Source organism: Phyllobates terribilis, unplaced genomic scaffold, assembly GCF_046119375.1.
Source record: "Phyllobates terribilis strain yellow unplaced genomic scaffold, ASM4611937v1 Scaffold_3__8_contigs__length_932513732, whole genome shotgun sequence".
Taxonomy (NCBI): Eukaryota; Metazoa; Chordata; class Amphibia; order Anura; family Dendrobatidae; genus Phyllobates; species Phyllobates terribilis.
Window position 1 is genome coordinate 394,513,482 of NW_027362763.1, and position 26,836 is coordinate 394,540,317.

General features: G+C 41.1%; 1 protein-coding gene across 2 annotated transcripts in view; it reads left to right on the forward strand.

Moving 5' to 3' along the window:
* Nucleotides 1-26,836, forward strand: part of COL19A1 (collagen type XIX alpha 1 chain) — a 1,587,177-nt gene that overhangs the window by 1,501,738 nt on the left and 58,603 nt on the right. Inside the window, exons 50-51 of one of the 2 annotated variants that reach the window (XM_073675503.1) lie at nucleotides 13,268-13,399; nucleotides 16,688-17,003. In XM_073675503.1, coding sequence (XP_073531604.1) covers nucleotides 13,268-13,399; nucleotides 16,688-16,713 — 158 coding nt within the window. In that variant the 3' untranslated portion in view covers nucleotides 16,714-17,003. Of the gene's footprint in view, nucleotides 1-13,267; nucleotides 13,400-16,687; nucleotides 17,004-26,836 lie in introns of those variants that run through there. The other variant, XM_073675502.1, reaches the window with a different exon arrangement.

The window sequence follows — 26,836 nt, forward strand, 5'->3', positions numbered from 1 at the left end:
CGCAACACTAAACTGCCAGATTTCTGGGCAGCTGCTTGCACTTGAAATATGGCCTTTTAAGCTCGTGGAGGCGGAAGCCTTTCACAACCTCATGCCGGCGGTGGCCGGGTGTCCATACTCGGTCCCCTGCCGCCACTGTTTCTTCCGGTATCGTTACTGCCTTCCACAAGCACGGGTCCCACAACATTACCCGTGCCCTCCCCAGTGCACTTAATGGGAAGGACCGCCTAACCACAAACACGTGGACAGGTGAATGTGACCAGGGACGGTATGGAGCCAGTCCACAACTTTTTTTGCTGAGAGATGTATTTAGCTCGGTGAAAGTACTGGCAGAGAGGGAAACCCTATCTACTCCGACTGTCATTTCTCCGTCACCAGGTTCCGCCCATTGTCACACACGACCATGCCTGGCTGTATGTTCAGCGGTGAGAGCCACAGATCAGGCTGCTGTGTTACAGCTTTCAACAACTCTGCAGCGCTGGGCGGTTTGTCAATTAAGCATTAAGCATGTTATCTTCAGCACAGCCTGTTGCTGCTTGGCCAAGACAGTGCTGCAGTTCTGTCAGCTTGTGACTGATGTGGTCATTTCGGAGAAGGAGGAGGAGGTGCATGAGCTGAACCTTGTGATTACATTGAGGTTAATTGGTGACACTGTTTTTTATACTAAAGAAAGATCCTATTGTTTTGTTTTTTTACGTTATTTTTTAAGACAAATGCATTCACCGGGAAATGTCATTTTAACATTTTACAACCTTATCTGGCAATGTGGTGTGTGACACATCATCAGACACATCCTGTTTTATTTATGATGGAGGGACTCTGAAAGTCATAAAGCCTATTTTTACAGAGACATCAGACGACCCTTACTATTCTTAAAAGGCCAGCAGTCGGCCCTCGCTATTGTTAGAGAGCCATCAGCCGGCTATGCTTTGTTGTTCCCATTATTAACAAGTGGGTCTCCTATACTGCTATTGAGTATCTAGTGACTGCAAGGGCTACCAAAAATTTAGACGCAACCCAATACCCCTTTGAAGAGACATAGAGGGGGGTCTCAGTAAAAAAAATGTTCTCATTATAAAGGAGCGGGTCTCCTATAGTGGTAATGCCCATGCTGTGACTGCAAGAGCTGCCAAAATTTGGGAAAAACCCCACTAAGAATTTAAAGACACATAGAGCAGGGCCACAGTAACGACAAATTCCCATAAAAAAGGAGAGAGTCTGCTATACAGTTATAGGGTATGCAGTGAGTCCAACGGCTTACCAATTTTAGGAAAAACCCCACTAAGAATTTAAAGACACAAAAAGCAGGGCCACAGTAACAAGTACGACATGTTCCCATTAAAAAGGAGAGAGTCTGCTATACAGTTATAGGGTATGCAGTGAGTCCAACGGCTGACCAATTTTAGGAAAAACCCCACTAAGAATTTAAAGACACATAGAGCAGGGCCACAGTAATGCCTACAACATGTTCCCATTAGAAAGGAGAGTTTGCTATACAGTTATAGGGTATGCAGTGAGTCCAACTGCTGACCAATTTTAGGAAAAACCCCACTAAGAATTTAAAGACACAAAAAGCAGGGCCACAGTAACAAGTACGACATGTTCCCATTAAAAAGGAGAGAGTCTGCTATACAGTTATAGGGTATGCAGTGAGTCCAACGGCTGACCAATTTTAGGAAAAACCCCACTAAGAATTTAAAGACACACAGAGCAGGGCCACAGTAACGCCTACAACATGTTCCCATTAGAAAGGAGAGTTTGCTATACAGTTATAGGGTATGCAGTGAGTCCAACTGCTGACCAATTTTAGGAAAAACCCCACTAAGAATTTAAAGACACATAGAGCAGGGCCACAGTAACAAGGTACGACATGTTCCCATTAGAAAGGAGAGGGTCTGCTATACAGTTATAGGGTATGCAGTGAGTCCAACGACTGACCAATTTTGGAGGCACTTCAATGACCCTTGGAAGAGACGTGGAGGAGGGTCTCATAAAAAAAATGTTCCCATTAGAAAGGAGTGGGCCTCCTATACTTGTAATGCCCATGCACTAAGTGTATGGGCTGACAAACATTTACCCCTGGGGGGTATACATGAACATACTGTATAAAAAAATTTTTTTACGGGCATCATAAACACACTTTAAAAAAAATTATGTGGGTGTTGCATCATGGACCATGGTAACCCTGGTGATATGGAGGTGGAGGATGAGGAGATGGAGGAGGACAAGAGCAAATAGCCAAAATCAGGAAGCGTATACCCATGTGTGGGTGTGAAAAGGTGCATGGGAATACACCTCCCAAGAAAAGGCACTGGATTTGAGTTTATGTTACGCTGCTATCATTCGGTGGTGTTGAGAAGTTTGGCCCAATCCAGCCCTTGTTCATTTTTATAAGAGTTAGCCTGTCAGCATTTTCAGTTGACTGGCCGATGCGCTTATCAGTTATAATTCCACCAGCGGCACTAAAAACCCGCTCTGATAAAACGCTGGCGGCAGGGCAGGCAAGGACCTCCAAGGCATAGAGAACCAGTTCATTCCACGTATCCAGCTTGGATACCCAATAATTATAAGTCACAGCGGAATTACGGAGGACATTGGTACGGTCGGCAAGGTACTCCCTCAGCATCTTCCCAAACTTTGCACTCCTTGTGAGAGTACCCTGCGCCTCAGGGCCTGTGCGATGGGAGGGTCTGAGAAAACTCTCCCAGAACTTTGACAGTGTTCCCCTGCCTCTACTGGATTGAAGTTGTGTCTCTCTCGCCTGTACTCCTTGGTTGTCCAACGCAGTGTGCCCTCTTCCGCCAGCGTTTTCAGATGGAATTTCTTTAATAGTTCCGCAACAAGGGCCTTCTGGTACAGCCCCATTTTTGAAGACCTGTCCGCCTCAAGAATAAGAAATAGAAAGTTCTCCTTGTAGCGTGGGTCTAGAAGTGTCACCAACCAGTAATGACTGTCACCCAAAATTTTGAGAACGCGAGGGTCATGGGAAAAGCAGCGTAACATAAACTCAGCCATGCGCGCCAGACAACTAACAGGCAAGACTTCCGTGTCCTCACCAAGAGGATGAGATGAGGCTTGGCTGTGTGTAATCACTCTGTAGTGTTCCTTGCTCCATCTCATCGTGCTCTGCCTGCAATGCATCCTCTTTGATTGTGAGCAGAGAGCGTTTCAGAAGACAGAGAAGCAGGATGGTGTCTCTAATTATGGTGTCACCGTCTTGGTGGAGTCCTCAAAGTTTTGCAGGATGGTACATATGTCTGACATCCATGTCCACTCCTGAGGTGTTATGTGTGTAGTCTGAACAGAATAACGACGGCCTTGTTGATGCTGGTACTCAACAACTGCGCTCTTCTGCTCACAAATCCTTCCCAACATCTGCAGTGTAGAGTTCCAATGCGTGGGGACATCACACACCAGTCTGTGAGCCGGAAGCTGCAAACTCTGCTGAAACACTGCAAGGGCGGCGGAAGCTGTAGCTGACTTTCTAAAATGGGCACACAGGCAGCTTACTTTAACAAGCAGATCCGGCAGCTCCGGGTAGGATTTGAGAAACCACTGAACCACGAGGTTAAGCACATGGGCCAGGCATGGTACCTGTGTTAGCTCGCCTCGCCTCAAAGCCGCCACCAGCTTCCGGCCATTGTCACACACGACCATGCCTGGCTGTAGGTTCAGCGGTGTGAGGCACAAATCTGCCTGCTCTTTCAGAGCTGTCCACAACTCTTCAGCATTGTGCGGTTTTTCACCTAAGCATATTAGCTTCAGCACAGCCTGTTGCCTCTTGGCCGATGCAGTGCTGCAGTGCTTCCAGCTTGTGACTCATGTGGTCATTTCGGAGATGGAGGCTGAAGAGGAGGAGGAGGCTGAGGAGGATGAAGTGTAGGAGCTGCAGACCGTGGGGGCAACCCTGATTAACCTAGGGCCCGCAATCCTTGGCGTCGGGAGGACGTGTTCCGTCCCAAGGTCCAACTGGGTCCAGACTTCCACTATGTTAACCCAGTGTGCCATCAGTGAGATGTACCGTCCCTGTCCACAAGCACTTGTCCACGTGTCCGTGGTTAGGTGGACTTTACCTGTTTACCAGTAACTGCGTTGTTAAGGGCACGGTTAATGTTTTGGGACATGGGCTTGTGTAATGCGGGGACGGCACACCGGGATAAATAGTGGCGGCTGGGGACCGAGTACTGAGAGACGGCCGCCGCCATCAGGTTGCGGAATGCTTCCGTCTCCACGAGCCTAAAAGGCAACATTTCGAGCGCAAGCAGTCGTAAAATGTGAGAATTTAGTAGTGTGACCTGTGGGGCGTTGGCTGCATATTTGCGCTTGCATTCCAAGGACTGGGGTATGGACAACTGAACACTGCGCTGGTACAAGGGCATGGACATGCTTCCTGATGCTGCTACTTGAGAGTGCGCAGGTGCAGGGCAGGAGGCATCTTCGCATGCACCATGGACAGGGGATTGGCTTGCATGCACAACAGCGGAAGATGCAATGGTGCCACCCGCAGACACTGTTCCTGGACCCTGGGGTTCGGCCCACAAAGTCGGGTGCTTTGCTGCTATGTGCCTGATCATGCTGGTGGTGGTCAGGCTGGTCGTTTTGCCACCCCTGCTGATGCTGGCCTGGCAGGTGGTGCAAATGGCCTTTTTGGGGTTATTGGCAGAGTCTTTAAAAAACAACCAGACTCGGGAAGACCTAACAGTTGTACTGGCAACTTCCTTTGTGTTGGTGTTACGGGGAACGGTTGCCTTCCTTCTGTCTACGACCACCACACTGCTTCTTCCTGCCTGTTGGGGTGCCCTGCCTCCCTCCCCCTGTGTGCTGCTGTCCTCGCTCTGCATGTCCTTTTGCCAAGTTGGGTCAGTTACTATATCATCCACCACCTCGTCTTCCACTTCCGCACCCTGGTCCTCCTCCTGACTTTCTGGCAATTGTGTCTCATCATTGTCCACCTCTTGTGACACTTTCCCACCATCACCTTCGTGTGACCGTGGCTGCTCAAATATTTGGGCATCGCTACACGCGATCTCCTCTTGCCCCGCTTCAAGTGGACCGGGCGAGAGGCCTGAATCTATAAATGGAAAAGTGAACAGCTCTTCAGAGTGTCCAAGTGTGGGATCAGTTGTCTCTGGGTACTCGGCATGGTGGGAGGAAGGAGGATCAGGGTGAGGAATATGCGGTGCAGACTCATGGCTACTGAGACTTGACCGTGTGGAAGACAGGGTGGTGGTGGTGGTGGCTAAGTGACTGGAAGCATTTTCCGCTATCCAACCAACAACCTTTTGACACTGCTCTGGGTTCAATAGTGGTGTGCTGCGGTCCCCTAGAAATTGGGACAGGAAGGTCAGGCGAGAAGATGTGGGTGTTTGCTGTGGCACAATTTCGACTTGCCCACGGCCTTGTTCTTGGCCTCTACATGCACCATTACCATCACGTCCAGTTCCCCGGCCCTTGCCACGTGCTTTGCCCAATTTAAATGGAGGACAGTATCTTCCACGCTCACTACAAATGACTGAGTTTGGAGCGAACTTATATGTGATCCATGTGACGGAGAAAACAGAGTATTAAATACCTGGCCTGTAGGTAAGTAGTTTGAACAGCAAACTGCTGGGAATTGCTTCACTGACACATTGAAAGAAATTTTTAATGGAGGCCAGAAATGGCAGTATTTTCTGACAACATATATGTGATCCGTGTGATGGAGAAAACAGAGTTTTAAATATCAGGCCTGTAGGTAAGTAGTTTGAACAGCAAGCTGCTGGGAATGGCTTCACTGACACACTAAAGGAAATTTTTAATGGAGGCCAGAAATGGCAGTATTTTCTGACAACGTATATGTGATCCGTGTGATGGAGAAAGCACAGTTTTAAATAGCTGGATTTCTAGTGCTGTAATATGGAAAGGACCTGGCTGTATTCTGCAGTGCCAACAAGCAAATGGGGCAGAAAAACAGTGTTCTCTGGATTGCTTTTTAAGCAAATAATGAGGATTAAGATCAAAAGAAAAGTATTCCTGGCCCCTGAGACCTGGGACTTTGTATAGAAATATCTAACAGCAGCAGAAGGCAGAATTGGAGGAGCCTCTTGTGCTATATGCACTGCAGTCTGCTATATACACTGCCTGCCTATACACCCTACCTGCCTGATATCTCTGCAGATGGATTAGTCCTCAGAAGGACTGTTTGTTAAGATGGATATGTGTAATGTATGGTTTTTCTCCCTACACTACCTAATACACAAGCAAATCTCTCCCTGACGCAGCAGCACCTCTCCCTGCACAAGCAAATGGCGCAGAAAAACTGTGTTCTCTGGATTGCTTTTTAAGCAAATAATGAGGATTAAGATCCAAAGAAAAGTATTCCTTGCCCATGAGACCTGGGCCTTTGTATAGAAATATCTAACAGCAGCAGAAGGCAGAATTGGAATGGAGCCTCTTGTGCTATATGCACTGCAGTCTGCTATATACACTGCCTGCCTATACACCCTGCCTGCTTGATATCTCTGCAGATGGATTAGTCCTCAGAAGGATATGTGTAATGTATGGTTTTTCTCCCTACACTACCTAATACACAAGCAAATCTCTCCCTGACGCAGCAGCAGCTCTCCCTACACTGTCTGATCCGGAGTGACTGTGACGAGCATGGCGGCGCCAGGTCTGATATAGACCTGATGATGCTGTGCGGCCAGCCAATCACTGTAATGCCCACAACCAACATGGCTACGGCATTACAGTGCATGGCAGGCAATCCCTGCATGTTCATTGGCTCTCTAAAGAGCGCCAAACATGCAGGGAGGGGACCCGAGTTCCCACCCGAGCTACCCGGAAATACTCGGCGAGCGCCGAGCATCTCGAGCAGTGAGATGTTCGGGCGAGCACCGATCAGTAGTGAGCATGCTTGCTCATCACTATTAGTCACACAATAGAACAGTGTCATTCCAATCCTATGCAACATGACATCATTTATGAAATAATATGAAACCAAGAACATTTAGGTCAGTGGTTCATACTTGGCAAACTTCAAGAAGTTAGGAGTATAGACCCTTCCCTAGAGACCTGGGAATGGCAGGGAAAGCATATAAACTGAGTCTTATCTGTGTGAATAGTGTTACTATTTTGCCATATTCTTAGATTTCAGCAGTACAACAGAGCTATCATTAACTCACTCATGGTATTCAGATGACTCTACTTATTCTATACCAATCTATATAGTAAAGATGCCATGTGAGCTACAGAAAATAGGATGCCTAATACTGTTTTACTTGCTCTTTAGGCCAGCAGGAAAAATAATATTTATCGAGTCTAAGCAAAAAAACAAACAAACAAAGAAATGAGCTGGAGCATAAGTTGATATACGTGTACATTCACACAGTGGCCATTTCACAAACAAAAGCCAAGAAAAAAATAAAATAAGCATATACCCTGTAGTAAGTGAATAGTAATAGTACATGTAAATAACACAGGGTATTTAGTTAACACTGTTTTGAGCAATATAGCATAAAAGCCATCCCACCAGGACTAGGTGTACCCAATCAGGACCCATCCTGTCTCTAGTATTAAAACTTTAGCTTATGTCAGCCGACCTCAATGTAGATAAGGGCAGAGTAGGACAGGGGCCTGAATGTTAAGACACCTGCCCATGGGAAATGTAAATGTAAATTTGCGATGGCTAGTCATTTTGATAAATGGTTGGCAAACAGTGGATTTTTGCAGTAAGTTGTTGGTTTCTCATTCCCCCAACTGCTTACTCAGAAAAATTCACACTTTACCCAAGCTGTAACCTAAGTGTTGGGAAAGAAAGTGTACCTATATTGTTTTTATATTTAATCTAAATAGGTTTTGAATTCATTGAAGGGGTTGAAGATTTAGGATTCTAAAAATCCTGCTTGCCGGCATACAGAATTAGAGCTAAAAATCTTGGTAAATTTAGCATGTTCTAACTGTAGAAGAAGCTCACTCCATAGGGAGTTTTCAATTATGTTATGTGCATTGTTTCCCCTTTTGGTGAAAGAATGTATTGTAGCATCTACAAGGAAGATTTCTTCTGAACTGCTAAGAGGGGTCTTTAGGAATACTTAGAAACTAATGCCCTAAGTGCTCCCTTGTTTTAAAGAGGACCTGTTACCAAGTCAAAAGTGGCCATTTTATGCTCTTATCTTATTCCTGCTGATCTACTGAGTATTTTTTTTTTAAATCCGCCATTTGTTTCCAGAAATATCAGCTTATTTTTGGGAAAATGTTTATTGTCTTTACCAAGATGATGTTGATCACAAATTCTCTGAGGGCATATCTTTAGGCTGCATTGCATAATTATCCTCGGTATAGAGACCATAAAAAATAGTATTAGATAAGAATGCCTATATCTCTAGAACCTTATAGAGGAAATTTAAAAATACAAAAAATAGAATACTCAGGGGAGTAAACTAAGAGCCAAAAGTGGATACTTTCTTCCTGACAACAGGTACACTTAAATTGAGTAAACTAAATGTAATTATATTCCTCTTACTCTGGCACAAAAACTTTCTTTCAAAAGTTATATTGTAAACTCCTGTATCTCAGGGGGCGAAGACACACAGCGATAAGTGCACCAATTTCTTACCAGACTGGATCCAGAGATATTCTAGTAAGACTTCAGTGTAAATTTATGCATGCAGTGAAGCATTACTAGCTCTGTAATCTCTCTGAAATCATTGATATCTCAGGTGATAAAAAGGGCAGGTTATGCCATGTATAACTGAGAAGAAATAAATTGAAAGTCATCTCATTTTGCTTTACATTTAATTGAGTAAGCGGAGAAATTATTGTTGATGCACGTTATAACTAGTTTTAAAAGCTAAAAGCACGTCTTTAGCTAAACACAATTTCTTGCATCATTGTGCAGATAATCATTTAATATCAAAACTGAATTGTTGCAGCTCAAAACATGCGTTCGTGTTGCCCTGCAGGATTTTAAATTCCACATTTGAATAAAAATGAAGTGGAAATAATTTGTCTTTTGTATGGGACATTGTAGTCGTACAATTAATTACCATGTGTGGTCAAAGTGTTGGGCTACAAAGAGGTTTTAAAAGCCTCCAATTGCAGCTCATTTGTGTAGTCTGTGAAACCCATAGCTTAGTACAACTAATTGACAACTCTGATAGCACATTAAAGAAATAACTCAATAATGCAGAGCCAAGTGCTAAACAGTTATCTCTAAAAGCATTTTAATAGCAGGTAATTACTGCTTCAGGCATTGATTTAATGAATGTTGCTCAAAACCAGTTTTGAGTAAATTAACAGAAATCAATTGCTCCCATACCTTACTGTAGCCAGCCAACAAACTAAATGGAAAAATGATGGCCTTGTAATGTCATTCTTGTCATATGTTTAAATAAAAGAGGTCTTTGTACTGTGCACTCCTCGCTATTGAAAACAGTCCCTCTGCCAGTGGTTTTTATAGAGGCGGTTAATAGATGTATGGAGACGTGGTGTTAAAATGATGTGTAACTTCAACTTTTTGGTAATAAATACCAGCTATTTATTTTCTTCTTCCATTTGGAGCCTGAAATATACTGTGTCTCAATTCATACGCTTCTCATTCCTATACTTTGTGCTGCAACTCACAATATTCAGATTGGCTGCTGTGAATAAAGCTCAATCCCTGCTCAAGCCTTTTTTTTTACATCTTCCACATTTATTCTAAATATAATAAGCCTTAATATAGGAGATCTTAATGTGTGACTTTATTTCTAAAGAGAACAAGGATCGCCTTAGAATAATACATAATTTTTTTCTATTATTTATGACTAGTAGCTCAAAAAATTTTATATCCCAATTAGAGAGGAGACAATTTATTTAAGTCGCATTGATTTCTCCTTGAATTTTACACTTCAGAATATGGATTTTTAGCAATTCGCTCCTTACGAGGTTGGCAAGATAGTGGCCAGACGGCTGCCATTTTGCTGCACCATAGAAGTGTAGCGAAAGGTGATAGAAATTAAAAATGAATCTCACTACTCACCTGTCCTGTCACCCCACCATCCAGTCTTCCGCACAACTTCTTTTCACCTTTTCCAGTCATTTTCTTTAGCCCCTTCACTAAGCCTTTGATGTCTCAGTGCCATGTCATCACAACGTGTGTTTCTCAAGCCGCTAACTAGGCCTCAGGCAATGCATGTCATACCATCGTGGCATCACAACATATCATGTAAAGTCATGGCGCGCAGTGACATCAGAAGCTTTCAGTCATGCCAAAACTTACAACCCAGATTGAAGAGGGCAGAAGAAAGTGCACACAAGGGGGGATCACAAGAAGAAGATGCACGGAGGACCAGACAGGGGACTGCAGGGGCTTCTGGACAGCTGAGTGGTGAGGTGAGTATTATCTTTTTTATTTTAATTCTTTAGATCCTACATTTATTATATTATAGGATTTGGGGAGCCCACAAAGCATAATAAGGAACATTCAATTTGCGTCAAATAACTTCTATGCAAATCAAATTTCCCTGATAAATTCAAGACATTTCCGAATTCAAATCTCTGCAGATTCGATCCCCTCTAATTGTAATATTTTACAAAACAATAAATACCATATCACTGTCATGTAACAAGAATGAAGTCTTTGTGATTCACATTGCTATTGCTTTTATAGTACAGAAATTCTGAATGCTGTTAAAACCTAATTCTTAGATCAATAACCAATGCTTCAAATTTTCTCCCTGGCTTCAGGTGTAGTAAAATACAATACATTTGCTACATTTGCTTTTACTTCGTCTCATTGAGGGAGTCATATGTTGCTTTAATGACTTGAATTGATTGAACTGCTTATATATTTGGTGCATTTGGCAAGTTTATTGTCTTACTGTACTATACATTCAAATTTTCTTCTTCAGTTTAATTGACTGATTAAATAATTAGAATTTATAGTCTTCGGTGCTCTCATCATTTTGAATTAAACACATATTACTAGATTTAAGACTGATTTTAGTTTCACAAATTAATGAAGTGACATATTAGGAGCATTCCGTGGATTCTATCCAGACTCATTGTAACCCAAAAATGCAGTTCAGGTAGTATATAAAATACATCACGCATCAATGCAATTATAAAGGTATTATTGGCGCTGCTCTCTTAAAAATTTGTTCTATATATTGACTCATGTATAGGTAGGTACTGTACATTTTTCATTTTTCACCCAAAATACAAACAAAATATGAATGAAAAGCCCTTAACAAACATGTGTTTAGATATACTTTTCCCCTGCATATTTCTCTTCCGTATCTAGACGGCATGGCCCACTTGATTACCTGTCACTGAGCAGACCATATGTTCTGAGTGTGATATTGTATCTCATCACTTTCTATATAGCTAATTCCATGTAGAGATAAGTGTTTGTAGAATTACTTATTAATATCATAACTGAGCTTAAGGAAGCGATCCTTAGAGAGAGACATTTTTACCCGAGCCTTAATTATTTATGCAGTTACTGCTACTGAATACATAATATACTAGCACCTTGAAACATATGGGGAGAGGCAACACACTTCATTTTTTATAAAGCATCTCTGTCTTCTCTCTAAAGCTGGCTGTCTACTTGGATTATGTATATATCAGGGCAATTAATATTATTTATTATTTATTTATATAATGCTAATATATTCTGCATCACTCTACAAACAAGAAATACAAAGTATGTACCTACAGGACGCAATATATGCAGAAAAGATTCAACAAATAGAAAGTAGGTTCTGCTCACAAGATCATACCGTATGATAGTATTATTTATTATTAAATAAATATAGTTATAGTCATCAAGTTAACATAAGAAGTCAGACTAAGGTTGAATTCCAGGCAAACCATTTCTTCTAACCACACAGTGTAAGGAAAAGCCTGTTGCAAAATATTGTAATTTACTCCTGAATATAGATTTCAACAACTAAGTCAGAAAGACTATTACCTCCTAAAAGAGTTCAACAACAATAAAGCCCTAGCTGGAGAACTATAATTTTTAAGACTGTATGAATACTTTGGACATTTGTGTTCTTCATCTTGCTCTTGCCTACAATCAGGCCTATTCTTTTTCCAATTCAATTTTTATTTTTTAAAGGGTGATGTACAGTACAAGGATACTTACCTGACCTTGTCCTCAGAGAATTCTTGATTTTGTAGGTTAGATCTTCCTTGGATTATTTTACTTAACCTAATGTCTTCAAAGACATAACTTGATGCTTCTGAGTTCCAAAATAAAATTTGTTTTGGGACTCCCAACTTTCACATGCAATTTATAGTACTGGTCTCGCTACATGGGACAGCAGAATCATTTTGTCTCCTCTTGATGGCTGTAGGGCCTGATTTCAACTGCAACCTTTGCAGCCCTTAATGTCTTCTATACAATAATTTTAATCCACGTTTCCCTTAGTCTATGTGGAAAAATCTAGAAATATTTTAGAAATATTATTTAAATTCTGTTTTGCCTATTTGTACTTGCTCTTCTAATCTCTAATGAAACTAGTGAAGACTGAATCTTTGGAGAACAGTTTTATGGCTAATACACTCCTCAGCATTAAAACTGCAACACCAGAAAGGAAAAGTAGTGGAATTAAGGAAATTACAGGATTGATAGTTATTTCAATGATATGCAAATATTAAAAAAGTGGAAACCAATATTTCAAAACATTTTGATATATGCAGTATCAATTATGGCCGCCAAGCATAGAAGTACATGCACTTATATGCCTTGGCATGGTATCAGTGAGGTTATTAATGGTTGTCTGTGGAATGTCTCAATGTTTCAATTTTTCATCTACTTCGACTTGTAGATTAGGCTGAGTGGCAGTCTACATCAACGCTGCTTGTTTACCAGAATGGAAATAAATTCATGTTTTGGTAGAGGTATTATTTCATGCATTGCAATCTTTTTAAATAAAATATTCTTTGAATTTGTATAAATCTGTAAAGGGTAAAGAAGAAGTAATTTTAGTGGTCCATGAAAATTGAAGTCGGCAATTTTTATGTTGGACGATTTTCACTGCAGCTTCTCATGGTGTATACTTTAAATATGTACAGTGCATTGATTTAATATAACGTAATCATTAGATTGACAAATGAGTCACGTGATGTAGACTAGGGAAATATTTACTGTAGAAAAACCTATGTGCAATGATTGCCTTATTGATCGAACAAGCTGTGACTTGAAATGTTAGCCTTTCTCACAGCCAATGCGTTTTAAGATTTGTCTATTAAAGATTAGCTAATGTGAGAACTTACCTTGTATATTTACTTCCTACAGATAAAATGAGTGATTTCCTCTCTCAACTAAAAACACCAGCTGCTTTACTTGCTGCTCAAGGAAAACCAGGCCCTCCTGGAAATGATGGACTTCCAGGACCACCTGGAGATCCTGGGCCTCCTGGTTCTCAAGGTAAATTTAAGAATGCATTTGTTAAAAGAGTTCTCCAGCCTATAAAAATATTGAGAAAAGAGCTTAGACTGGTGTAAAAAGTAAGAAAAGAATCAAGACATACATTCACTCTACAGTTCTCAGTCCAACCCTGCTGGTCTTTGCCTCTTGGTCAAGTCTAGACACACTAGATATGGAAGAAAATGTCTACTCAGCCAAGCAGTGGCAACAGCGGTGATCTTTCTCTGTCTGAAACTGAGCCATTTCCAATTTGTCAAGGTGGGATCAGGAAGCAAAGACAAGTATAGACTAGATAAGTATGAGAAACGGAGCTGTAAGGATCTATAAGGATGACTATGAATTATTTTCCCATTTTTTCCCATTCTTTTTTTATTTATTTTTTATAATCATAGAATAGAATAGAATATTTTTATCTGCAACCCAGTTAATCCAAAATATTTCCCCGTGATATAAGGCTAAACAAAAGAAAATGTCTTGTAGGTTCATTTGGTGAATAATTTCTATATTTATGTTTGAAACATAATACAATGCAACTATATTAGATATGCATTCCCACATGTTAGTAGGATTACAATATAAAGATAATTGGATACATTCCATTGTTTTTAAAGGTGTAATGATATAATTTACTCAATGTGGCAGACATACAACTGCCAAGGTTCCCTGCATTTTTGTTCAATCACATGCACATTTACTTGAAGACTTGCCCATATTTCTATGAGGCAAGCGATTGTCCATAATATGATTTATCATTCAATGACACAGTAAAATGGTGCTCATTTCTGATAATACTTGTATGTACAACCAAAACTATTGAAAATATTAGATCATATTATGTTACTGTTCTTCAAAAGAGCAAAAAATGATGTTCAATGTAAATTCAGATCATATAGCTTGGGTCATTTTACACATACTGTGGGGTTCTTGGTCAAAAACTTTAATCATTCCACATATCTATACAGTTCATGTTCGACTAAGTAAGAGTCATATTGCTAAAAACAGTCTTCAAAAAAAACATTGCATCATCATTGCATTTACATGACTAATTTCTATTTCAAGAGAAGAAAGCACTAACAATAGATCTAACAACAGATTCCTATTCATCTGAATTGTAGACAATTTGACCTTGGCTATTGTTTCTAGCTACATTATATTTGTGCATTAACATACTTAGTAATACTATTTCAATATGCATATGTCGTACAATATGCTAAGTTGCGAAGTCATATGCTTTTAAATAATTAACACAGTAAAAATATGATATGCAGATACTTAATTGACATTAACACAAAGCTTTTCTGCCTGCAAAAAAAGCTTATCCAAAATTAATGAGAAAATTTAGGACACTGAAATAAATGGTGAACAAATATGGGTAGGTTGAAAGTCATAGATTTTTTTCAAGAGTTGCACTGAAGTTGGTTCAACAGTTTTGAATTACTTTTATTATATAGTTTAAACATCCTATGATAACCTTGCATCCCATTAGATGGACTACAATATAGTCATATACATGGCAGTTCAACTCCATGTCATGTGATCATCATAAACCTCTATACTTTCTTAAAGAGGCAGTCCAGCAATTTTTCCATATATATATATATATATATATATATATATATATATATATATATACATATATATGTATACTTATCATCCTGCAGGTCAGCCTTACCTTTCTTTTTTTCAATCTCCACTATGATTCCTGAATTCGCACTGCTTTTTACTCCTCCATGCTCTGGTATAAATCTCATAATACATTAGCACAGCATCACATGGGCAGTTGGAGCCAATACTATCTCTGCCTACTGTGGTAACACTGTCATTATCCTTCATCTATACTCCTCAAAACATTGTAATAGATTATGAGTAAATAGTCAGGGAGACTGAACTGTCAACTTCTTCATCTTCATTATTACTGTGTTAGGAGCTGTGTGATCATTATCAATTACTGTGATAGATGTTTCCTCCTCTTCCTGTGGAGAGAGTGTGATACATTCTATGAAGTTTCATTATACAAGTAGTCCTGTTGACTAGATGATGACTCCATTCAGAGAACAAAAAGGCATGTAATTCCCAAGTAGTCATCATGAGATCACGTGACCTAACTGAAGAGAAATATTTTATGAATTTTAACCTCTTCCCAACATGGCCAAATTCCATTTTTGCATTTTCATTTTTTCCTCTCATTCTTCCAAGAGCCATAACATTTTTTTTCTGTCCACATAGACCTATGGGGGCTTCTTTTTACAAGTTGTACTTTTGAATGACACCATTCATTTTACCACATAGTGTCCTAGAAAACAGGAAATAAATTCCAAGTAAGGTGAAATTGTGATAAAAATGCAATTCTGCCATTATTTTAGGGAATGTAATACCACTGTTAATACCACTGTCAAAGGTTGATGGCTGCAATTAACAGGTTAACACTTGCAAGCTCTACTCCACTCCACCCACATCTGTTAGAGGCAGGTCCTGGCTATGTGCCACAGCCATTATCTGCTGGGTATGGGTCGGGCTCATCCTGATTCTTCATACACCCGCTCTCAAATTGCGCCATACATGTTAGTCGGATGTCAGTAAGGGATTAAAATAGAAAGAAGTAACTGCATAGGGTAATACTACCTTAATTATATATATTTGGGGACAGGTCACATATTGAATTGAAAAAAACTACTGGACTGCTACTTTAAGGTATGGGCTTTCTTTACAAGCATTCTGTCAAGATGATGGGATGCATATTATGGCAGTTGTTCCAACAACTTTATGATTACAGATCTTTTATGCTGTAATCTTATTGGCTAATAGTTCATTGAAAAATTTACAAATTTCATACCAATTTTCACTTGGAAAAATTGCACAGGCACAAATCCTCTTAAGGTAGGAGAGCGGTGTATAATATTAATAAGTGATTTGTCTATCTAAATGTTTTATGATTAAAAGGAGAGCATTTTTCACATTATCAAACATAAAATCTATGATTTAGAAAAAAAAGTAACAATGGAAGAGCTTCTCATAGCAACCAGAGTGATGTTTTGATTTTCCAAAGGACCTTTGAGAACTGAAATCTGATTATTTACTATGGGTAACCCCTACCATTTCTTTGCACTGATTTTGATAAATATCCCCTAATACTGTGGTACAAAACCAACTACTTTAAAGTTTTTCCTTTTATTGATGCTGGAGTGATCATCATATAGTACAGTAAGCTGGTTTTATAAAAAAAAATAAGCATGCCAGTCTTTTGGTAGTTTCTTGATAGGTGGTTCCTATCTATTATTTTTCCGGTAGTTTGGTCTTCTCTGGAATCAAAATAAGACTGAAATGAAGACAAGGCAAAGGTTTCCAGAAGAAGTATGGAGTCTTACATTGGAAAGAAAAAACTCAAAAACACAAATGTTATAATTATATATGAGAAATCTACTAGTTGGAAAATGAAATCAAATGTGAAGATTGGAGTAGTTTTGTGCTAGTTGACTCTGTTTAGCCACTGTGTTCAATCCTATGTACAGTAATTGTATCGTGTTAAACTTTGACGTGGAGTTTACTCAATAATGTAACTGTGAATTTTATTATGTACTGTATGTGAGTATCATGTGAGTCGGAACAAGTATTGGTTCTGACGCTGTGTGATTAATGATAAATAAGGATATCGTCCAATTGGGATTTTTTGAGTCTGTAAGACCCAGGTTTTAGGTGATATTGTTTGCCATTTTTTTCTCTTTTACATATGACTGCGTGTGTTTTCATTATTTTTATTTTCTGTATATATAGCCTATTTACACATTATACTATTTGGGAGCACATCCTTATTGCATGCCTATTGTTTACAAGACACAGAAATATGTATTTAATTGAAAGTTAGGCTGGGTGCCCACGTAGCGTTTTTCAAGCGTTTATGCTGCGGAATTTCCGCAGCGGAAACGCTTGTGAAACGCTAGGTAATCCGCACCCCATGGTCCCCAAGGGGATTCTGCATGTTCTATGCACATGCTGCGGATTTTTCCGCAGCGCTTATGCTGCGTACAAAAATCCGCAGCATGTCATTTAATTTTGCGGAAGCACAGCGGAACTCCCGCCATTGACTTGCATTGAAACGTATACAAACCGTGACTGTACATTTGTACAATCGGCTTCTATGCGTCTCTATGTGCGGATGGTACCTAGTTCTGGAGGAGAGGAGACTCTCATCCAGACCTGGGTACCATTGTACCTGTAAAAAAAGAATAAAATAACAAATAAAGTTATATTCACCTGTCCGGCGGCTTCTCTCTGAATGCCGGCATCGCTTGAGGACCTGCGGTGACTTCACAGTCATGTGACCGCAGGCCCTTCACCGCTCTGTCTCGCGATATGCCGGCAGCCGGGAACGAGCCAGGAAGCAGCGCTGCAGCCACGCCGGGGCCTCGGGGGTGAGTATAGCTTGATTTGTTTTAATTTTTACGGTTCACACTGTATAAATCCATGCTGTTTGCATGGATTTATACAGTGTGACCTAGTTGTCAAGCACTTTCCAAGTGATGCTATCACCTGGAAAGCGCTTGTCAATCTGCATGCGGAAACGCATGTGAATCCGCATGTGGATCCGCATGTATTCTGCAGGAAAAACGCATGCACAATCTGCATGCGTTTTTTCTGCCAGGGAGATACAGAAATGCTGCAGAAATTTTCTGCTTCATTTCTGCATCGTGGGCACATAGCCTTAAACACAGACTTCTGTGAAGGAGGAGCAAAATGTGGATCACTAAAACGAATTCTGTTGGTGGTGGTAAGGGTGCACATACTATTCCACACTCAATAATGCATTTACTTAAATGTAAAATTATCCTTTAATGTGAATACATGGGTGTTTTATCTGGACATATTCCTCTAATGCAACTGAATCCTAAAAAGAGAGGCACCTACAAAAAGTGACTCCTAATTAAATTATTAAAGGGAATCTGTCACCACATTTGACTTATCTATAGATAGGGCATACAGGTTATAGACTGCTGAAAAAAGTCCTACTTGAATGTCTCATATCAGATGTCTTGTTGTTGAGAAATCCTCTTTTATCACTTTATAAATTACCTCTTCCAGGCTATGGGGAGGACGCTGCCTGGAAGATAACTCTTCTCTTTAATTGTCCTCTTACTCAATACAACTATATGAAAAACACAACAGCCCAGGAAAATAGTTGCACACCCAGTCAGAGAGCAAGAATAGAGGGATAAGACAGATAAATCCCTGTAATTGTAAGTCCAGATTGCAGGTGTTTTCCCGTATTACAGTTACATACAGTTCTGTATATTTATGCAATATAGTTAGACACAGTTACCTCTCATGGTACAGGCACAGGAGATGTGCGTTAGCCATCCACAGCATGACTCGTGTTTGGCTGCTGCTGCATGTGCTGGGACTAGACCTAAGCCTGATCCCAGCACTTTAAACCTGTCAGATGCTAATGTCAGTAGTGACAGCAGCATGTGAAGAGTTAGACAAAGGGTGATCACTCCCTTTGTCAGCTCATCAGCATCCCTGCAGCAGAATCGCAGGGTGCCAAATGATTGCTATGGCCACTGGAGGCTTAATAATGGCTTCTGTGTCTGCCATATGCTTCAGCCCATCAGATCCCACTGGAAACAGGGCTTGATAGACCGTCAGTCAAACAATGATAATGTATTGTACAATAAAAATTGTACAGTGTATTATCAATGCGATCACAGGATCGCTTGTTCAAGTGCTTATGGAACTAATAAACATTATAGTAACAAAGAAAAAAAATCTGTAAACTGAAAATGAAAAAGTGAAGGCTCTTATAATATGACAACAAAAAAGCATTTTTTTTAACTTGATTTTTTTTTTTAGAAAAAGTAGTAAAACATAAAAAACATAAAGTCCCACAGAATAAAGTTACCATTTCAATTATACTGATATACTGCATGGGGAACTCTGTAAAAAAATAAAATTTAAAAATAGTATCGGATTCAATGTTTTTGTTCATCCCTACTATAAAAAAAAAAAAAGTGATCAAATAGTTTTATGTATCCAAAAATTGCACCCGTAAAAGATATACAGCTTGTGCGACAAAAGACAAGGTCTCATAGAATTTTGTCTCCATAAAAATAGGAAAATTCTAAGTACTAGAATATTAGAATTTCATAATAAAAAAATAAAGTAATTTCTTGTGAAAAAGTAGCAAAACATAAAAAAAACCTATGTAAATTTGGTATTGTTATGATTGAACCGACCCGCAGAATAAACATAACATGATAATTATACATAATAGTGAATGGTGTGTAAAAAATATATAGAGAATTGCTCTTTATGTTCTTTTTCCATCAAAAAGAGTGTAATAAAAAGTGATCAAAAAGTCATATGTACCCCCAAAATAGTACTAATAAAAATACAGCTTGTCAAGCAAAAAATAATTGCTACTATGAAAATGATGAAACTTAAGGCTCTTATTTGACAATCTAAACATGGGATATTTTTTAAAAAGTACAAAAGTAATAAAAAATAAATCAAAACATAGAAATGTGGTAATGCCTTAATGACGCTGACCCATAGAATAAGGTTAACACTTTATATTTGCAGCATGGTATAAAGCATAACATTTAAAACGCAAAAACAAAACCAGAGGTTTACTTGTTGTTTTGTTTATATTCCTTCCAATAAAAGTTACAAAAGTTATTAAGAAGTTATATATAACCTCAAAACAGCAACAAACAACTACAACTCTTCAAAAAAAAAAAAAACTAACCACAAAAAAAATAAAAGAAGTTATGGCTCCTGAAATGCCACAATTAAAAAGTGAAAAAAATTGGTCTGTCATAAACATCAAAACTAGCTGTGATGCCACGTGGTTAGTTAGAATGTTTAGGACATATCAAAAGAATTCATTTATTACAGTTCTGTTTAGAAAGATATAACTGGTAAAATGGTAAGCTCAATGGTATAACAATATAAAAAAAAATAACACATGGGGGAGATGACAAGATGAAAAAAGTGTCACATGCCAAAAGATTCCACCACTAACAAGGCAAAGGCCCCACAGTGCTGATGTCAATTATCAAAGATGAAAATACTAGATTTGCCATAATCTATTACGATGGATACCCAGAGAAAATTCTATTCAAGGAAGTCTATCATTGAGTAACACCTAACAAAAACAGTGTAAATCAATAGAGATTATATCAGCATAATGTCAATAAAGCACAGTATATAAGAAATACATGGATCCCTAAAACAAAGGTAGATTACTGGAGATTAGTATTCGCATTTAATTAATTATATAGAACAGAATTATTTGTACTCCAAACAGCAGAAATATACAAAGTCACAAGTAAGAAAAGAAGGGCACCAATGCAATGATTACCGTGATTACAAATATACATTATTCATATACAAGAATCATTCTGTTCTTTATAATTAATTCAATGCCCCTAGTGAATTCCAGTGTTCTATCTATATTTTAGGGATTCATGTATTTCTTCTAGAACGATTGTATTGTTCTGTGCTTTATTGACGTTGTATGTTTCATCTAATCTCTATTGATTTCTACTGTTTTTGTTAGATGTTACTCTTTGATAGACTTCCTTGAATATCATTATTCTCTGCATATTCATCGTAAAAGCTTATGGCAGATGTAGCATTTTCATTTTTGTTCATTGTTTGTTTACTTTTGTTGACTGACACGGGTACTGGGGGGTCATTGCCTTCTTAAAAAGGGCTCTTTTTGGTTGTGTGACTAATTTGTCATCATGTGAAAAGAAAAAAGTCGTTGAAGCTGGTAGTAATTTGTCATCTTGGTCTCTTCTCTATGCTTTTTTTTTTATCTGGTATTTTTACACAGTTTATCTTTGATCTGTAAAAAAAAATTATATTTATCTGTCTTTTTCTTGGACCGTTGTGTTTTTGACATAGTTCTAACAAGAGAAGTAATCTCAACAATAGCCAACAAATTAATATAATTTAGGCATACTAGTGATAAACAGTGATTATGTATGCGGCCGTATTATGTTTTTCATAAACTGATTTTAACAATAACTTTACTGCATTGATGTTAAACAGAAAAGTAACATTACACCTAATGTATAAAGCATCATTACCTTTCCTCTTGGTTTGAGAAGTAGGTGAGAGTCTCAAATTAACCAACTTGTGAGTAGTGTTGAGCATTCCGATACTGAAATATCGGGTATCGGCCGATATTCACTGTATCGGAATTCCGATACTTAATTCCGATACTTTTATAATATCGAATACCGGAATCGGAAGTTCCCATAATGCCTGCGCTCTGCAGTGTCTCTGAAGGATGACAAGCTGGATGGCAGCGCTCAGCTGCGATCCAGCTTGTCATCAGAATGCCATCCCAGCGTGGGAGAATTCTCCTGATTGTTTAAAAGCCGGCGCGCGGTAAAAAGCCGCCGGCTTTTAAACAATCACGCAGCCCCATACTGCTTCCCCGCAGCCTCCCACCCCGATCCTCCGCTCCCCTCGCCACCTCCCATCCCGATCGTAAATTAGGACCGGGCGGGGAGCGCAGCACCAAGGAGCGAAGGACCCGGGCGGGGAAGCCGGCAGTGAAAAGACTTCACCGCCGGCTTTCCCGTTCTGTGCTGCGCTTTCCCGCCGGTTATTTCAAATGAACAGCTGAGGTATCAGGTGATGCCGATCAGCTGTTCATTTGAAGTAGCCGCGGTGCCCTCAGAGGGTTCATGTGAGTTCATGCTTCACTGCATGAACTCACATCAACTTTCCCACGGCCGCACAGGTCAGCCTCACCTCCCGGACCCGTCATGATTAGTGTGTGCGGGGTGTGTGTGCGGGTGTGTGTGTGTGCGGGTGTGTGTGCGGGGTGTGTGTGTGCGGGTGTGTGTGTGTGTGCGGGGTGTGTGTGTGTGTGCGGGGTGTGTGTGTGCGGGGTGTGTGTGCGGGTGTGTGTGTGCGGGTGTGTGTGTGCGGGCAGACATAGGCCGATGTGACACTACTACTCCCATCGGCCTATGTCTGTCCCCCGTCCACTCCTGCCAGCAGGATCAGCTCGATGGGAGCAGTAGTTCCCATCAGCCTGATCCTGCTATTTAAATTGCCCTACTGTGTCCCCAATAAATGTTAAATACATGTCATTGGTGGCCAGTGGTTACCTAAAAGAAATTAGTTCATACATTACCTGTCCCCGCCGATCGCCACCTAAAATAAAGTAAAAAATAAAAAACTACACCTATACTCACCAAGACACCTAATTCCCCGAAGCCATCGATCTCCTGTAATAAAATATAAAATAATAAACCACAACCTTATCCTTACCCCTCCGTAGTAGTCCACGAGTGTCCCACGAAGATCTCCAGTTCAGAGCAGCCACATAGAATGTGACCGCTCTGAACCGCTGCCGCCGCTAGAATGACGGGGCCGTAAGGGTTCACCAGAGTTCAGGCAGCGCTGCTCCGGTTAGCTCCTTTACGGCACTGCTGTATCGTGAGAAATTCCCACGGTACAGCACTGCCGTAAAGGAGGTCTCCGGAGCTGCGCTGCCTGAATGCACTCCGGTGACCTCAGTCAGTGGCTCCCGCTGCCGGGAGCGGACGTGTTCCCGGCAGCGTGAGCTTACAGCAGCCATGCACAGCTGTCACCATCTCCAGATGTGACAGCTGTGCATGGGAGATCAGCGCAGGAACGTGGACAGGTAACTATTTTTTTTTTAGTAAACTAAGAATTAAATAAAATGGTGTTTTATTTCAAATAAATTATTTTTTTCTGGGTGTAGTGTGTTTTTTCTTTTTAACACTTTGTAGGTTAGTAATGGGGGTGTCATATAGACGGCCATCATTACTAACCTGGGCTTCATGGCAGCTGGCGCTGACATGAACCCCACCACTATTACCCCCTGCCACCGCACCAGGGCAGCGTGGAAGAGCGAGGCTAAGTGCCAGAATTGGCGCATCCTATGGATGCGCCATTTCTGGGGCGGCTGACGGCTGGTGTTTCTAGCCTGGGAGGGGGCCAATATTCATGGCACCCTTCCTGAGCTATTAATATCAGCCCCCAGCTGTCTGCCTAGCCTTTGCTAGCTATTAAAATAGAGGGGACCCCACGTCATTTTTTTTTGGGGGGTCCCCCATTTTAATAGCTAGTAAAGGCTAGGTATTCAGCTGGGGGCTGATATTAGTAGCCTGGGAAGCTCCGTGGGTTTTACCCCCTTCCCAGGCTTCAAACATCTGCCCCAGCCGTCTGCTTAACCTCCGCTAGAGACTAAAATTATGGGGGATCCCACGCCATTTTTTTTTTAAATAAATCCTTTATTTTAACACTAAATGACATTTGAGGACTTAATAAAGATGCAGTCCCTAAATTATTATTTATTTTTTAATAAATTTTTCCCAAAACTTTTGACGTGGGCTTCGCCATATTTTTGTATGCCAGCCAGGTACAGCATCCAGCTTCTATGAACGCGCCATTTTCCGGGGCGGCCGCGGACTGCAATTTTCAGCGGGGGGGGGGAGGGCAAAAAGCTTGGGCCTCCCTGCGCTGCAGATTCCATCCCCCAGCTGCCTAGTTGTACCTGGCTGGACACAAAAATAGGGAGAAGCTCCACGTTTTTTTTTTTTTAATTATTTCATGAAATTCATGGAATAATTAAGAAAAAAAGGGCTTCCCTATATTGTTGTGTCCGGCTAGGTACAAATAGGCAGCTGGTGGTTGGGGGCAGCCCGTTCCTGCCTGCTGTACCTGGCTGGACACAAATATAGTGTGAAGCCCCACGTCAATTTTTTTTTAATTATTTCAGGAAATTCATGAAATAATTAAAAAAAAATTATGTGGGGCTTCGCCCTATAATTGTGTCCAGCCAGGTACAGCAGGCAGGAACGGGCTGCCCCCAACCACCAGCTGCCTATTTGTACCTAGCCGGACACAACAATATAGGGAAGCCCTTTTTTTCTTAATTATTCCATGAATTTCATGAAATAATTAAAAAAAAAAATGTGTGGCGCTTCGCCCTATTTTTGTGTCCAGCCAGGTACAACTAGGCAGCTGGGGGCTGGAATCTGCAGCGCAGGGAGACCCAAGCTTTCTGGGTCCCACCCGCTGCAAATTGCAGTCCGCAGCCGCCCCGGAAAATGGCGCGTTCATAGAAGCGCCATCTTCTGGCGCTGTACCCAACTCATCCAGGGCCCTGGTGCGGTGGCTCACTGGGTAATAAAGGGGTTAAGGCCAGCTTGGCATTATCAGCTGGCCCTAAGCCCGAAATTCATGGGGTCACGCCAATATTAGACATGACCGCCATGAATTTCTAGTAAAGTATTTAAAAAAAACACAAACACCCAGAAAAAAGTCCTTTAATTGAAATAAAGACACAATTCTTTATTGTTCTAAATTAAACCATACTTACCGCCACACCCATTCCAGCTGAAGCCAACGATCTCCTGCAATAAAAGTAAAATAATAAAGCAACCTCATCCTTACCTTTCCATGGTTCCCAGGACAGCTTCAGCTCTGCTACATCGAGATGACAGGCTGGACCGCAGCAGAACGCTGCCATCCAGCCTGTCATCCCGCGGACACTGAGAAGCGCAGGCATGCTTGCGCTCCTCAGTGTCTTTCTGTGACGTCATCCAGATGAGCCGAGGTCATGTCCAATGAACTCAGCTCACCTCATGCACGTCACTGACAGCGTGGGAAAATTCTCCTGCACTCAGCGCTTCAGCGTGAGAATTCTCCCACGCTGTCAGTGACGTGCATGAGGTGCGCCGAGTTCATGGGACATGACCTCACCTCATGCACGTCACTGACAGCGTGGGAAAATTCTCACGCTGAAGCGCTGAGTGCAGGAGAATTCTCCCACGCTGTCAGTGACGTACATGAGGTGAGCCGAGTTCATTGTCGGCTCATCTGGATGCCGTCACAGCCAGACACTGAGGAGTGGAAGTATGCCTGCGCTTCTCAGTGTCTGCGGGATGACAGGCTGGATGGCAGCGTTCTGCTGCGGTCCAGCCTGTCATCTCGATGTAGCAGAGCTGGAGCCGTCGTGGGAGCCATGGAAAGGTAAGGATGAGGTTGCTTTATTATTTTTCTTTTATTGCAGGAGATCGTTGGCTTCAGCTGGAATGGGCGTGATGGTAAGTATGGTTTAATTTAGAACAATAAAGAATTGTGTGTTTATTTCAATTAAAGGACTTTTTTCTGGGTGTTTGTGTTTTTTTTAAATACTTTACTAGAAATTCATGGTGGTCATGTCTAATATTGGCGTGACCCCATGAATTTCGGGCTTAGGGCCAGCTGATAATGCCAAGCTGGCCTTAACCCCTTTATTACCCAGTGAGCCACCGCATCAGGGCCCTGGATGAGTTGGGTACAGCGCCAGAAGATGGCGCTTCTATGAACGCGCCATTTTCCGGGGCGGCTGCGGACTGCAATTTGCAGCGGGTGGGGCCCAGAAAGCTTGGGCCTCCCTGCGCTGCAGATTCCAGCCCCCAGCTGCCTAGTTGTACCTGGCTGGACACAAAAATAGGGCGAAGCTCCACGTTTTTTTTTTTTTAAATTCATGAAATTCATGGAATAATTCAGAAAAAAAGGGCTTCCCTATATTGTTGTGTCCGGCTAGGTACAAATAGGCTGCTGGTGGTTGGGGGCAGCCCGTTCCTGCCTGCTGTACCTGACTGGACACAAATATAGGGCGAAGCCCCACATCAATTTTTTTAAATTATTTCATGAATTTCCTGAAATGATTTAAAAAAAATTGACGTGGGGCTTCGCACTATATTTGTGTCCAGCCAGGTACAGCAGGCAGGAACGGGCTGCCCCCAACCACCAGCTGCCTATTTGTACCTGGTTGGACACAACAATATAGGGAAGCCCTTTTTTTCTTAATTATTTCATGAATTTCATGAAATAATTAAAAAAAAAAAATACGTGAAGCTTCTCCCTATTTTTGTGTCCAGCCAGGTACAACTAGGCAGCTGGGGGATGGAATCTGCAGCGCAGGGAGGCCCAAGCTTTCTGCCCCCCCCCCCTCCCCCCGCTGAAAATTGCAGTGCGCAGCCACCCCGGAAAATGGCGCGTTCATAGAAGCTGGATGCTGTACCTGGCTGGCATACAAAAATATGGCGAAGCCCACGTCAAAAGTTTTGGGAAAAATTAATTAAAAAATAAATAATAATTTAGGGACTGCATCTTTATTAACTCCTCAAATGTCATTTAGTGTTAAAATAAAGGACTTATTTTAAAAAAAATTGACGTGGGGCTTCGCCCTATATTTGTGTCCAGCCAGGTACAGCAGGCAGGAACAGGCTGCCCCCAACCACCAGCTGCCTATTTGTACCTGGCCGGACACAACAATATAGGGAAGCCCTTTTTTAAAAAAATTATTTCATGAAATAATTAAAAAAAAATTGACGTGGGGCTTCGCACTATATTTGTGTCCAGCCAGGTACAGCAGGCAGGAATGGGCTGCCCCCAACCACC